This window comes from Mytilus edulis, chromosome 10 (genome assembly GCF_963676685.1).
Source record: "Mytilus edulis chromosome 10, xbMytEdul2.2, whole genome shotgun sequence".
NCBI lineage: Eukaryota > Metazoa > Mollusca > Bivalvia > Mytilida > Mytilidae > Mytilus > Mytilus edulis.
This window is the reverse complement of record NC_092353.1, coordinates 56716321-56730498: the sequence shown is the minus strand read 5'-3', so window position 1 is coordinate 56730498 and position 14178 is coordinate 56716321. Positions and strand designations below refer to the sequence as shown.

Below are 14178 nucleotides of genomic sequence, written 5' to 3'. Positions count from 1 at the left end.
TATGTTATACATGTGAAATGAAATAAATTTATATAAAAACAAGAATGTGTCCAAAGTACACGGATGCCCCACTTGCACTATCATTTTCCATGTTCCATGGACCGTGAAATTGGGTCAAAAGTCTAATTTGGCTTTAAAATTAGAAAGATCATATCATAAGCAGCAAGTGTACCAAGTTTCAAGTTGATTGGACTTCAGCTTCATCAAAAACTACCATGACCAAAAACTTTAACCTGCGGACGAAGGAACGAACGGACAGACGGACAAACGGACAAACGAACGAACGGAGCCACAGACCAGAAAACATAATGCCCCTCTACTATCGTAGGTGGGGCATAAAAATGAATGTATTACTTAGTTTAATTAGTACATATATGCATGCATTGGTTCAATAATATCGATAAAATTGAAATTTCAAGAAACTCATTATATATGACCTTGTTAATGTCTGTGTCATTTTGGTCTCTTGTGGACAGATAATGTCTCATTGTCAATCATACCACATCTTCTTTTTTATATTATCGTGCTAATTGAATTACAGATGCTTTTATAATTTTATTTAGAAATTGTGAAAAAAAACCAACTAAATTGTACTGCCAAGATATGATCTTTTGAAATTAAGGGGTAGGATGATGATCAATATATGTGATTTGAATAAAAATCAAATTTAAAGCTTATTTTCATAGTTGAATGGAAAATATAAATTGTTTTCCCGTATTTTATGAAACCATGATGAAAGCATCACTAATTATATTACATTCACCTCATCTCTTTTCCCCATTGTGCTGCTATCATGGCATTAACACTGCCATCAAATCAATTAATTATCTCCCTATCTTGAGCTATTTAGGCAGCAACCATTTCATTTTCGGGGGGGGGGGGGGCTATGGTTTTTTTTTAGGAAAAAAAAGTTTGTTTCCAGTTTTTGGAGAAAAAAATAATTTGTTTTCGATTCTGAGAAAAAAAAACTGTTTGTTTCACCCTCAGCTGCCACTATATGTAATGCTAAAATTGAAAAAAAAAAGATTGTTTTTCACCGCAGTCGAAAAAAAAAATTTGTCCAGGAAAAAAAAACCATACCCCCCCCCAAGAAAATCAAATGGTTGCTGCCTTAATGTACAAGGAGTATAGGTAGCCTTCTTTTCTTCAGCTGTTTTATAAACCGTTTTAATTTTAGGTTCTAGAAGGAAATCTAAATTTGTCCATGTAGAAAGACGAGCAGAATACATTTCAAAGAAAGACGAACTAATGTGCACAAGAGGATCATCAACGAAGCAGAGTTCAGTATCTGGGTCATCAAGTCTTACATACAGTCCAGATGCATGTGAGTTGTGAGTTCAAACACCACTTGTGACAGATGAGTTTGACTCTATCGTAATTAATCTTAATCTTAATTGACTAGGATTACCAGTTTTTCTAGCTAAAGTCATGGTTTCATCTAGGTACCCTGTCTTCCCTCTTCAATAAAAAGTTACTAGCACAATATAGCCAATATGGTTTACCTTTGACAGTAGTAATCACATCCAATATAAAAGGTAAGGTCCTTGATTTCTTGTTTTTGGTATTATTGTATTATTATATTACATGTATGTTTCAATAGAATCTGTAATTTTCTTTGGGTGACAACAGTTGCAGGGCACAACAATATCATATACTTATATAAAATATATTCATATGATACTTCAAATTTAGTATGTTTCATATTGCCGAATTATTCATTTTATTATAAAAAATTTGTACATAATACCTTCTTTTAACAGAAAATCCAGTATTTCATCCAAATCTTTATAAAAATAGACTGCTATTGACCTATTATCTTCCTGCTAAATAGGTCCAACGCAGGAAACATTAACCCTGATCTTGACTTCTATTTCATATTATTTTAAAAATTGGCATTATAACAGCTGACATTTTGCATAGACATTGACAGACGGGGTGAGTGAGTCGAGGGGATTCATATAAAAGATAAATTCAGAATTATTTTTCCTAGTTTTTATTACAAAAAAGAAGTTCGTTCTTATAAAAAAATTGTGTTCTTGTGTTCCTACAAAGATATGTATGCTGCTCACAAAAGATGAATGGTAAATGCCTGAACAGCCACAAGAAACCATGTTTTTCCCTGTATTATCATGTTATGCTATTTTTTTCCACATTATAATTTTATTTTACAGGCATATTTTCTGCATATTTGAAAGATGATTTTCTCCCTTTACTGGATAATTCTATAATTGTCGTGAAAAATTTGGTTGACAAATTATTAAGCGGAGAAATAATGGTGAAAGACTTGCAAATGATATTGAATAAAAGAGAGAACTTTCAAAGGATTGTACAGGCTCTGAAAGATGTGAAAGAGCAAGTTATTATGTTGACATTATACCTGAGATTGAAAGAATTTCACGCTTACAAAGTAACTCTAAAAATAGTAAAGGAATTCCTGTCTTATTGCATTTACTGCAAAGGTAAACAATTTATTTTACAAAACTGAAAAAATCAATGCCCATTATTATTTAGCAGAAACAAAAGTCATGAGCCTGTCATTCAGTGTATGTTGCTATACTATAAATATCATAATTGTTTTGCTTTTATTTTGTATTAATAAGGCTGTTAGTTTTCTTTTTTATGTCCCACCTACGTTTATGTTTTTTGGTCTGTGCGTCCATTCGTCTGTCCCGCTTCAGGTTAAAGTTTTTGGACAAGGTAGTTTTTGATGAAGTTGAAGTCATATCAACTTGAAACTTAATACACATGTTCTCTATGATATGATTTTTCTAATTTTAATGCCAAATTAGAGTTTTTACCCCAATTTTACGGTCCACTGAACAAAGAAAATGATAGTGAGAGTGGGGCATCCATGTACTGGGGACATATTCTTGTTTTAAAAGGTTTTACATTTGTCATTTCTGGGCCTTTTATAACTTGCGATATTAGTTTTGCTCATTGTTGAAGGATGTATGGTGATGTTAAGTCGCTAAATTCTACAGCATTTGATCTCTTGTGGAGATCTATCAAGTTCTCTTATTGGCAATTATACTACACCATGTACACCTTTGCTGCAAATCTATATTTAACCTATTGCCAGTTGTCTAAAATACACCGATAAACCTAGGAGGTAAATAGCCTTGAAAATGAAAAATTATATACTATGGTTTCATCATTTTTGGTAGGGTAAGAATTTATGTGGATTCCAAGGGTATAGTTCAACCACTAATTTAATGTTAAATGAAGTGTAAATTTTCTACAGGCTTGCATGCAGATTTTGGCAAGTCCATGAAATCAATATCAACAAAAATAGAATATTTTCTGAATATATCCATGAAGATAAAATTTATTCACCATATTTTGGGACTTTTAAATTTTTTTTTATGTTTAAGGTGGTACCTAACACTACAGGGAGATAACTCTGTAAAGTCAGCTAAACGTTTTAATTACGTTATGTTGTAAAAGGAATATTAAGCTTTTCAATGATCAAAATTGATGTTTGTCAAACTGCTATATAACCAGTGTAATTTTTCTGACAAAACGGTTGGTTCAAAATTTTTAAAATTTTTATATTTTTGTTAAAGGGTCAAAGTAAATACTTTGTCAAAATTTTAAGAAAATTAAACGAGCCAAACTAATTTTAGTTAAAGTGTTAGGTACCACCTTAAGTGATAAACTTAACCTAAGTGTTTGATGAAACGATAGTGGCAGTTTAGTAAAGTTTTCATACAAAGTAAATCTGTAAATTATACTTAACAGCCAAAACAGGTGAAATGGAAGAAAAAATAAAAAGTTTGGAAAAATTAGACACATATCCTCTAAGGCCAGAATTTTTTTATTATCTGTTTAACGAGATCCGCCGACTCCACCTTTCCCGATTTTAGAATAAAAATAAAAGTAGTGCTTCTTACTTTTATTATTATTTTTCCCGCCGACTGTTACGAAATCCTCAGAAAAAAATAAAATGTGTTGTTCGCGATACTCGCTTTCAGTCAATTTCGTTATCCGTAATATTTAATTTTTACCAAGTCAATGAAACAGCAATTTTCATTTAAAAGTAAAGAAATTAAAGGCATAAACGATATATTTTCTTCTAAAAGATTTTTAAGCTGGTGGTATGCTTTTCATACTTGTTACACGAGAGCGTACATCAAATCATTCTAACTTTCGGCAAAATCAGTTATTACTTCATCAGAACTTGATGAAATTAGCCTAAAGTAAACTTGTCATCCATGTATTGCATTAGAAACGTCATATTCCTTTCCAAATAGCGTATCAAACATCGTTTATTTTTGTAAATTTTTCTTCGTCCGACATTTAAATTTGTAGAACTACGGATCGGAATCGGGATTTCATCGGAAACGGACCCGCTATGACCGAAATCCGGATTCTTGCGATAATGACTACAGACGCATGAATGGCACTGCTGACAGACAAAAATTGATCCCAAAAGGGAAAATTACGCATTCCACACGAATTAACATACTTTTGGTTAGATCTTCTTGATTAATGTATATATTTCCATGTATAAGCATTGTTTCAATTTATAGGTTAAAGTTGCTTAACTCTGGGACTATTACACCAGAGACATATATACACATGTGTATATATATATGTCTCTGCATACACTAAGAGGTTCCTGACTGGGTGACTGGTATATACATATATAGTGTATATGCAGCGAGGTTGATATATTTGAGTAGTGCCATGGATCTATATTAGTGGAAATACAGAATCAAAACATAGTTTTTATGTTTATATTAATAGAAAGGTTAACCAGAGACATATATAAACTATATGTATTTATATTTCTCTGGGTTAATATACTGGTCTGTTCTCATTTCATTGTTCTTGTATTTTGATAAATTCTAAAAAAAAAAAAAAAAAAAAAGTCACCTGTAATGGTTTTATTTTTATTTTTAGTGTCGACTGGACCAATTTTGCACTTTTATTTTTTTTTTTATTTCGCCCCCTCGACCCTAATTTTTTACAAATTTTCTCGTTAAACAGATAAAATAAAAAGTCTGGCCTAAAGGACCTTGTTAAAACTGTACCGTTTGATGAAGTAGCTGATATAGAGAAGCATAGGCCATTTGTCAAAGTCTTTGAACTAAGTCAGGACCAGCTGGATATTATACCAGATATCATGGAATGTAGCAGAGGTCTTCTTTTTACAAAGCTATGGGAGGAAAGAGGCACTGAATTAAAGAATGAAAAATTCAGAAAAATTACTATTCATGAAGTTTTCAGTGGAGTTTGGGAACCTACTGCAAATCTGTGGAAAACTGTTTGCCAAAAATTGAAATCAGGAGATCTGCTTTTTTCTGAATTTGAAAGGTACTTCAGAAAAACTGAAATTGAAAATTTGAGAAATGAGCTGACCATACTGGAAAGGGAAGGAAATACAAGATGGATAGATCAAAGACTTCACCAAGTAGAAATTTATCGAAATTTGAAAAGTTGTGAATTTGGCGCTGAAGCAATACTAGACGTGGTAAAAGCATTTGATTTGCAGGGAGACTTTAATCAAATCAACACAATATGCAAATTCGTAAGTTGTGACAATATGTTAACTGTTGTGAATTAGTTAAGTTTCAGTTAAGTATATTTTATAGTCTATTATTTGGCCTAAGTTTGAGAGCCTTTTTAGACGTAACAATAGGCCTGCAAAGTCCTGTAACTAACCCACATCATTGTATATCATTGACTCAAAGTATAGCATAGGAAACGTTGGAGACATACCTTCTTAGGTTTATAGCCATTTATATAATACTAAGCTTCATTATCAACACATTGAAAACATTAACCATGGAAAGGAAATCAATCAGTTTAAAACAATGTCTTTTGGAACTATTTTAATTGAACTGCAAAATTGAATTTCATGAATAAGGCTACCATGTTCATGATGTTTGTCTGAAGGGCATAGGTTACAAAAAAGGGTTGATTTTTTTCTTCCCATTTGATTTTGACACTCTGGTGATTTGCAATGAAAAAAATAACCTCCATATTACTTTGTGATATGTTTCAGTTTGAAATTTAATTTTTACCAAAAAAATCACTAATTTTTCAAACAAACAGAACTTTTTTCACACACATTTTAATAGTATCTTAATTTATAGCAAGGCCCCCAAACAAGAGAAAATGTGTTGTCACAGGAACTTGTAAAAAGTCTGGATTAACCACGAAGCTTCATTAAAAAAAAAGAAGCAAACAATCTGCATCTGATCTTTCTGCTGGTGTTGTATTACATTAGATAAAAAATGGTGGCATCTGATGTCCTGTAGTGTCTGTAGCATAGTCAATCTAAATGATTTTATATACTTTAAGAACTCATTGTAGATGGGCTTTTTTCCTGCAGAAATGCACATTTAATGTTTTCTCTCTTTAGACCAAAGGAGCTGACACCAGTATGAATAAGCTTGACCATTCATTTCTGAGAACCTGTTCTGTTCTGAGGGATTTTACAGAAGATAGAAAAGAATGTTTGAAAACATTTATAAGATGTAAACAGCTTGTTTATTGGCTGAGAGACTCCATGCCAAGTAAGTTGTGGGAAATATGCAAAAGTGCTTTTTGCTACATAGCATCAGGGAATATGCTTTCCCACCTTTAAAAAAAATATGTTTTAATGCTAGAATATCAATTACCTAGAATTAGAGGCAACTAAAATACATTTGCTTTGATGAGGTTTTATAATTGTTTACATCAAAGACTTTGCATTCTGACATTATATTGGTGACATATTTAACTATGTCCCTTCTAATAACTAGATATAAGAAGATGTGGTATGAGTGCCAAAGAGACAACTCTCCATCCAAGTCACAATTTGTAAAATAAAACCATTATAAGTCAAATTACAAGTTTTAATTTTCTTTTACCCTAATATTATAATTGCAAAAAGCTAAAGTTTTTTGCAGTAAAAAATCTACATGTCCTTTAAAGGGGCACTAGCTGTCAAATTCATGGTCACCAATTTGACTCAAATTCTCATTTTTGATTTATAACAATGTAAAACATTTATCCAAACTATCAAAAGTCTAAAATAAACAGTTTAGAGAGCATGGGGGCGATAATATGTAGGTTTGTTTCGTGTGTATTTTAGTCCAGAGGCTATCTAATTAAATATCGATTTGAACTCAGATGACTATATAAGCGATGTAAACATAAATAAAGATAAGTCAACACGTGCAATTGGATTCTTAAAGGTCTGTTTGATTTGATTTTATAGATTAAAAATATGTGTTTCTCATTGTTTGTACCCGTATTAGAATGATTTTGTGTGGATCGAATCGGATATCAAATGATTTTCCTTAGTTTCTCTTTCTTTGTTAACATTCTTTTCCTTTAAATAACCAGTACACGTACAAAGCATGCGTTGTCAAGGTTAAATTGAAGTTCACCTGAATACGGATTTAATGAGGTCGAAATTATTCACTTGCAAGTGAATAATTAATTGTCAATGTTTCCTAGCTTAATTTGACAAAATTGAACCATTTTGGCAGCTAAGAGCAAATTATTATTTCACTATTTTTCTTTCATTATTGATTGAACCAAAAAAATCTTACTTTAAAGTAAGATTTTTTGTATACCTCGTAGCTAGTGCCCCTCTAAAAACAGGTTCATTTGGATACCCTAATTTACTTTTAGCTGGACTGAAAGAATTCAAGGTGTTTGTTGACTTAGCTAGTATTTCTGCTGGAGAAGGAGACATGGAAATTGCAAAGGTCAAATGTCTCCACTCAGCGACAACTGGATATGCTTCACTGATTTTCAATCTTGTGAACAACTGCAATACAGAGTTTTTACTAGATAAATGTCAAGAAGTCTGGAGAGAATTATCAAAAAACCCAACACTTCCAAGGAAATTGGTATGTCATAACTCACACTACATGTGAAACTTAAGTCGAAACAACCCACCCTAAATGTAGAATATTGTCCAAACAACCAACAACCATTTGCCTGCAAACTATTTTCTAATAATTTAAAATCTATTGAAAGTTTTTATTAATTGCAATGAGAATTGCAAAACTAGTTTGAGATTTATTTGAAACCAGAAATACAAATATGAAAAAAAAACTATATATGCTCTGTGTTTTTCTAGATTGATACCAACAGTCAGTTGGCATGGTTACAGACTGTAAAGAGATCACATGGTTCAGTACAGGTTAGCTCCCTTCAACAGGCTGAAGCTATAAACACCAAGGGAATTTATCAAGTAGGAAACCTCAAGAAAATTGAAAATCTTAGAAAAACAGTAAGTTTACTGTACTTATTCATTTTTTTATACGACCGCAAAAATTAAAATTTTTTGGTCGTATATTGCTATCACGTTGGCGTCGTCGTCGTCGTCGTCTGAATACTTTTAGTTTTCGCACTCTAACTTTAGTAAAAGTGAATAGAAATCAATGAAATTTTAACACAAGGTTTATGACCACAAAAGGAAGGTTGGGATTGATTATGGGAGTTTTGGTCCCAACATTTTAGGAATTAGGGGCCAAAAAGGGCCCAAATAAGCATTTTCTTGGTTTTCACACTATAACTTTAGTTTAAGTGAATAGAAATCTATGAAATTTTGACACAAGGTTTATGACCACAAAAGGAAGGTTGAGATTGACTTTGGGAGTTTTGGTTCCAACAGTTTAGGAATTAAGGGCCAAAAAAGGGCCCAAATAAGCATTATTCTTGGTTTTTGCACCATAACTTTAGTATAAGTAAATAGAAATCTATGAAATTTAAACACAAGGTTTATGACCATAAAAGGAAGGTTGGGTTTGATTTTGGGAGTTTTGGTCCTAACAGTTTAGGAATAAGGGGCCCAAAGGGTCCAAAATTGAACTTTGTGTGATTTCATCAAAAATTGAATAATTGGGGTTCTTTGATATGCCGAATCTAACTATGTATGTAGATTCTTAATTTTTGGTCCCGTTTTCAAATTGGTCTACATTAAGGTCCAAAGGGTCCAAAATTTAACTTAGTTTGATTTTAACAAAAATTGAATCCTTGGGGTTCTTTGATATGCTGAATTTAAAAATGTACTTAGATTTTTAATTATTGGCCTAGTTTTCAAGTTGGTCCAAAATTAAAATTTGTTTGATTTCATCAAAAATTGAATAAATTTGTTCTTTGATATGCCAAATCTAACTGTGTATGTAGATTCTTAATTTTTGGTCCACTTTTCAAATTGGTCTACATTAAGGTCCAAAGGGTCCAAAATTAAACTAAGTTTGATTTTAACAAAAATTAAATTCTTGGGCTTATTTGATATGCTTTATCTAAATATGTACTTTGAATTTTGATTATGGGCCCAGTTTTTAAGTTGGTCCAAATCAGGATTCCATATCAAGTATTGTGCAATAGCAAGAAATTTTCAATTGCACAGTATTGCACAATAGCAAGAAATAGCAATTAATTTTCAATTGGAGTTATCTTTCTTTGTATAGAATAGTAGTTGATAATTTATGTTGGAAATTTGCCAGACATGACTATGATGTCATTTTCTATTTTTATTTGCCAATAACTTTATGTAAATAACTTCATTGGAAATTTGCCAATATAAAATGTTGCTGATGAAGCTTTTTTTCCTTATCTTATCTAAAATGTTTTTAGATAATGTATGTTGGACATTTGCCAGACATGACTATGATGTCATTTTCTATTTTTATTTGCCAATAACTTTATGTAAATAACTGCATTGGAAATTTGCCAATATAAAATGTTGCTGATAAAGTTTTTTTTATTGTTTTATACAATAAACAATGTATATTCACTTTTACTACCAACCAATCTTTACCATTCAGTGATAACAAGCACTTTATTTTACATTTTAATATTTTATGATGTATTTAAAAGAGTAGTTATTGTTGCAAACTCCATTAGAAATTTGAATTGATATCAGTTTTGGAAACAGGGAAACGGGGATGTGAAAAAGGGGGGGGAGGGTTTAAATTTTTCTCATTTCAGATTTCATAAATAAAAAGAAAATTTCTTCAAACATTTTTTTTAGAGGATTAATATTCAACAGCATAGTGAATTGCTCAAAGGCAAAAAAAAACTTTTAAGTTCATTAGACCACATTCATTCTGTGTCAGAAAACTAATCTGTACGTGTCAACTATTTAATTAGTTTGAAGAAGAAATCTTTAATTGATTTGTATAATCTTGACATTTGTTTTGTGTAAAAAAAAACCATGTAATATCAAAAATTTGATCACAATCCAAATTCAGAGCTGTATCACGCTTGAATGTTTTGTCCATACTTGCCCCAACTGTTCAGGGTTCGACCTCTGCGGTTGTATAAAGCTGCGCCCTGCGGAGCACCTGGTTTAGGGTTGTAATGGGGATTCCTTCATGATGATTAAGGGTAAAAATTTTTGCCAATTGATGTTGATGTTTTTTTTTTGGTGCATGATTTAAAAATATACTCTTTCTTGTAGATGAATAAAATATAAACTGATGATGATGAATTACATTAAATTTTTTCCAAAAATAATGGTAACAATAATTATTTGAGATTTAACAAATCAGAATAAAGATATTTTGCTGAATCACAGTAAATGTTTAAACCATTTTGAAGCTAACGGTAGCCGAAAATGACCGCTTTTCGGACTTCATATGTTAGCTCCCTTCAGAAACTTTCGAGTAGCTTCATTTTTCATGGCTTTATTTACTGTCTTACTTTGGAATTTTGGATCCTCTTTGCTCTTCAACTTTGTATTTGTTTGGCTTTTTATTATTTCGATAAGAGCGTCACTGATGAGTTGTATGTAGACGAAACGCCCGTCTGGCATACTAAATTATAATCCTGGTACCTTTGATACTATTATACATAATTATAAAATTTCACTTTTTATCCTCATTTTACAAAATATTCTTAAATTGAACTATTTCTAGTAAAATAAATAAATTTACAATAAATATCTTTATTCATGTTATTAGAAAGAAAAAATTGTGTATTAAATGTAAAATGCCCCATATCTAAATAGAATAGTCCATTCAGGACATTGAATATGAGTAAAGCAAGCTATCAATCAATCATTTAAATAATAGTTACTTGACTGTTAGTGTTGCTCTCCAACTGTTGCAACTCATTCAAATTCTGACCAAATTGCAATATGCTTTATCAAACTAAACTGTTCAACTGGTTAGAATTTTGAACAAACTGTTGAAAGTGCAATGTGATCAAATAAAACATACTTACAATCCCAAACGATTTTCATCCACTTTCATGTTGTGAAAATTGAGTCTTACAGTTTGTATAGATATTTTATAGTCGTTATCTTGCTAAAGGTGAACTGTTGTAATTTTTAATTGCTATAAAAATGTCATAACTAAGCTTTCATATAGTTTCCTTTTGAAAAGTCTTCTATAATCATTATTATGATTGGATTTTATGCCCAGCCTATGATAGTACAGGGGCATTATGTTTTCTGGTCTCTGTGGGCGTTCCTTCGTTGTTCGTTGGTCTGTCCTTTCGTCTCGTTTCAGGTTAAAGTTTTTGGTCAATGTAGTTTTTGATGAAGTTGAAGTTAATCAACTTGAAACTTAGTACACATGTTCCCTATGATATGATCTTTCTAATTTTAATACCAAACTAGAGTTTTTACCCCAATTTCACGATCCATTGAACATAGTAAATGATAGTGCGAGCGGGGCATCCCTGTACTTGGGACACATTCTTGTTTTTTAATGGAATCCTACCCCATTTTAGATCACCTACATGTAGGTATGTAGGTGGTAGGACATTGAAAACTATCCTATTAACTTGTTATTTATGTTCTTAAATTGTTGACTTAATTGCTTTACCAGAACTTGACAGATGTATTGGAACTAAGGGTTGCAGAAGTTGATCAGGAAGGTACAGTAACACAGAGAAAAGTCTACAGACATGATGAACTCCATGACCTTCAGTCCAGACTGATATTAATGGCCCACACAGCAGAGAGTGGATTCAAGGATGAAGTGGATAGATTTAATGTGGTAAAGTCATTTTCATATGAATAAAAGAAGGTATATGGTAGATATCAACCAAATGTTAAAAAAAACTGAGAACATTAAGACACAAATGTTCATTGAAAAGTATGAAATATATAACATCTTCCTGGATTGCTATCATGCATTTAGTTATATGCTCTTTTGATCTTTCATTTTAATTAATTTTTAATTTTTTTAAAATATTTTAATGGGTTGTTGATAACTTTGCTGTATTGTTACACCATGTGACAGATGGAGACAGTTTGTTCTAAATTACATTGACTGTGCAACATATTTTTGCAAATTGCTGTAGTTATCAATTTACTACAAAGTGAAATCCATTTTCACAAAAAAACTCAGGAGCAAGATCGCTGGTATATGATCAAGTCTTTAAATCTTTAGCATGTCTCACAATTAATTTAATAAAAAAGACTTTTTGTAATTAAGTCTTTATAGTCCGATCGATTTGTGAAACAATTGCTCAGAAGGTGGTAAAAGCATCAAACTTTGCAGAGTTTTAGTTTAGGTCATAATAAACATTTATAGCTATGGACCCATTTCTAAAAATCAAAATGGCGGCTTTGGGCGGCCATTTTAAAATGGCTACCTGAAAATTTATGATAAAATAAGAATAAAATTTGTAAAAAACAATTGACTTTACCTTTTGGTATGAAACTTGGTATATTTATCACTTATGATAAGGACTATAATCTTAGGACATCAGGTATTGAATTAATGGCGGCCATTTTGAATGTTGGCCATTTTGAAAACAAAAATTTTTTTTTTTTTTTTTTTTTTGCTGTTGTATTTTATTTTATCATTTGCATTTAAACTAATGAACTGATATATATTTAAATTTAGCTTATCAAATCATTCTTATATTGCTATTTGTATTTGGTATTCACCATGTGGTCAAATAAGCACTATTTGACCATAAACGAAATGAAGGTATATAATGCATAATTTCTTGTAATTACAGATTTGCCTAAATAACATTGACAACAGAATATAACATATAGATATATGACCACACTATGTCGAAAAAGATAAAACTTGTAGATATTGAAAACGCTGGAAACACTGTAAAACCTAGTAGTGAACATATAGACTGGAATGAATGTATGATCTGTCAAGAGAGAACACACGAGGACCTACAATGCCCAGCAGATAACAAAAAAATAAACATTGACATCGGAGCTGGTTATCAATCCTTTGATGCTATCATACACAGATGCTGTGCATTGAATTGGTTTCCCTCATCAATCGACTTGGAACAGTTAAATGAAGGCGACGGAATTGCACAAACACTTCAAAATCATAAGGCCAAATGGCACAAATCGTGTCGGAACAAATATTCAGACCTAAAAATATCTCGTAAAGAAAAACGAAAGCAAACGCCTGAAACTGAAGATACATCGAATGATTTTGCCAGTAAAGTCACAAGACAGAGTTGTGGTGATTTAACAAGAGCATCACCTGAAGGGTGTTTTTTCTGTGGAGATATATCCGATGATCTGCACGATGCCTCGACATTCATGATCGACAAAAGAGTACGAGAATGTGCCCTTGAACTACAGGACACTGTTCTTCTAGCCAAATTAAGTATTGGGGACTTGATATCACAGGAGGCCAAGTATCATGCCAAATGTTTGATAAAACTTTACAACAAGGCAAAAAGACAGACTCCAAAGACTAAAAAAGAAAACCAAGAATCTGTAATTCATGGAATTGTGCTTGCCGAATTGATTGAATATATTGACGGTTCACGGTCTGAAACAGATATTTTACCAATCTTCAAACTTGCCGATCTGGCTAAATTGTATAGTAAACGCATTGAGCAACTCGGAATTGTGATTGCAGGAAAGATCAATACGACACATCTGAAAAATCGTATACTAGCTGCCATACCAGATCTGCAGGCGCACAAGCAAGGTAGAGACGTTCTCTTAATTTTCAACGATGACGTAGGTGAAGCTCTGAAACAAGCAACTTCTTATAGTTGCGACGATGAAGGACTCATTATAGCCAAAGCGGCCAAAATAGTTCGAAGAGATATGTTTGATACTCGATATAGCTTTAAAGGGACATTCACTGAGAGCTGTCAACACGAATCAGTTCCTCAGACATTAGTATCTTTAGTGAGAATGATTCTAGGTGGGCCAAATATCGAGACACAGTCTAGTAATGTTGTTGAGTCACAGACAACACTTACCATATCTCAGTTGTTACA

General features: G+C 32.0%; 1 protein-coding gene across 1 annotated transcript in view; it reads left to right on the top strand.

Annotated features, from left to right (window-relative positions):
• Positions 1 to 1150: 1150 nt before the first annotated feature.
• Positions 1151 to 14178, top strand: part of LOC139492174 (E3 ubiquitin-protein ligase rnf213-alpha-like) — an 87285-nt gene continuing 74257 nt past the window's right edge. Inside the window, exons 1-8 of the mRNA XM_071280338.1 lie at positions 1151 to 1324; positions 2172 to 2459; positions 3739 to 3802; positions 5015 to 5530; positions 6368 to 6521; positions 7627 to 7847; positions 8081 to 8233; positions 11784 to 11954. Of these exons, the coding sequence (XP_071136439.1) occupies positions 5126 to 5530; positions 6368 to 6521; positions 7627 to 7847; positions 8081 to 8233; positions 11784 to 11954 (1104 nt within the window). The 5' untranslated portion in view covers positions 1151 to 1324; positions 2172 to 2459; positions 3739 to 3802; positions 5015 to 5125. The remainder of the gene's footprint in view (positions 1325 to 2171; positions 2460 to 3738; positions 3803 to 5014; positions 5531 to 6367; positions 6522 to 7626; positions 7848 to 8080; positions 8234 to 11783; positions 11955 to 14178) is intronic.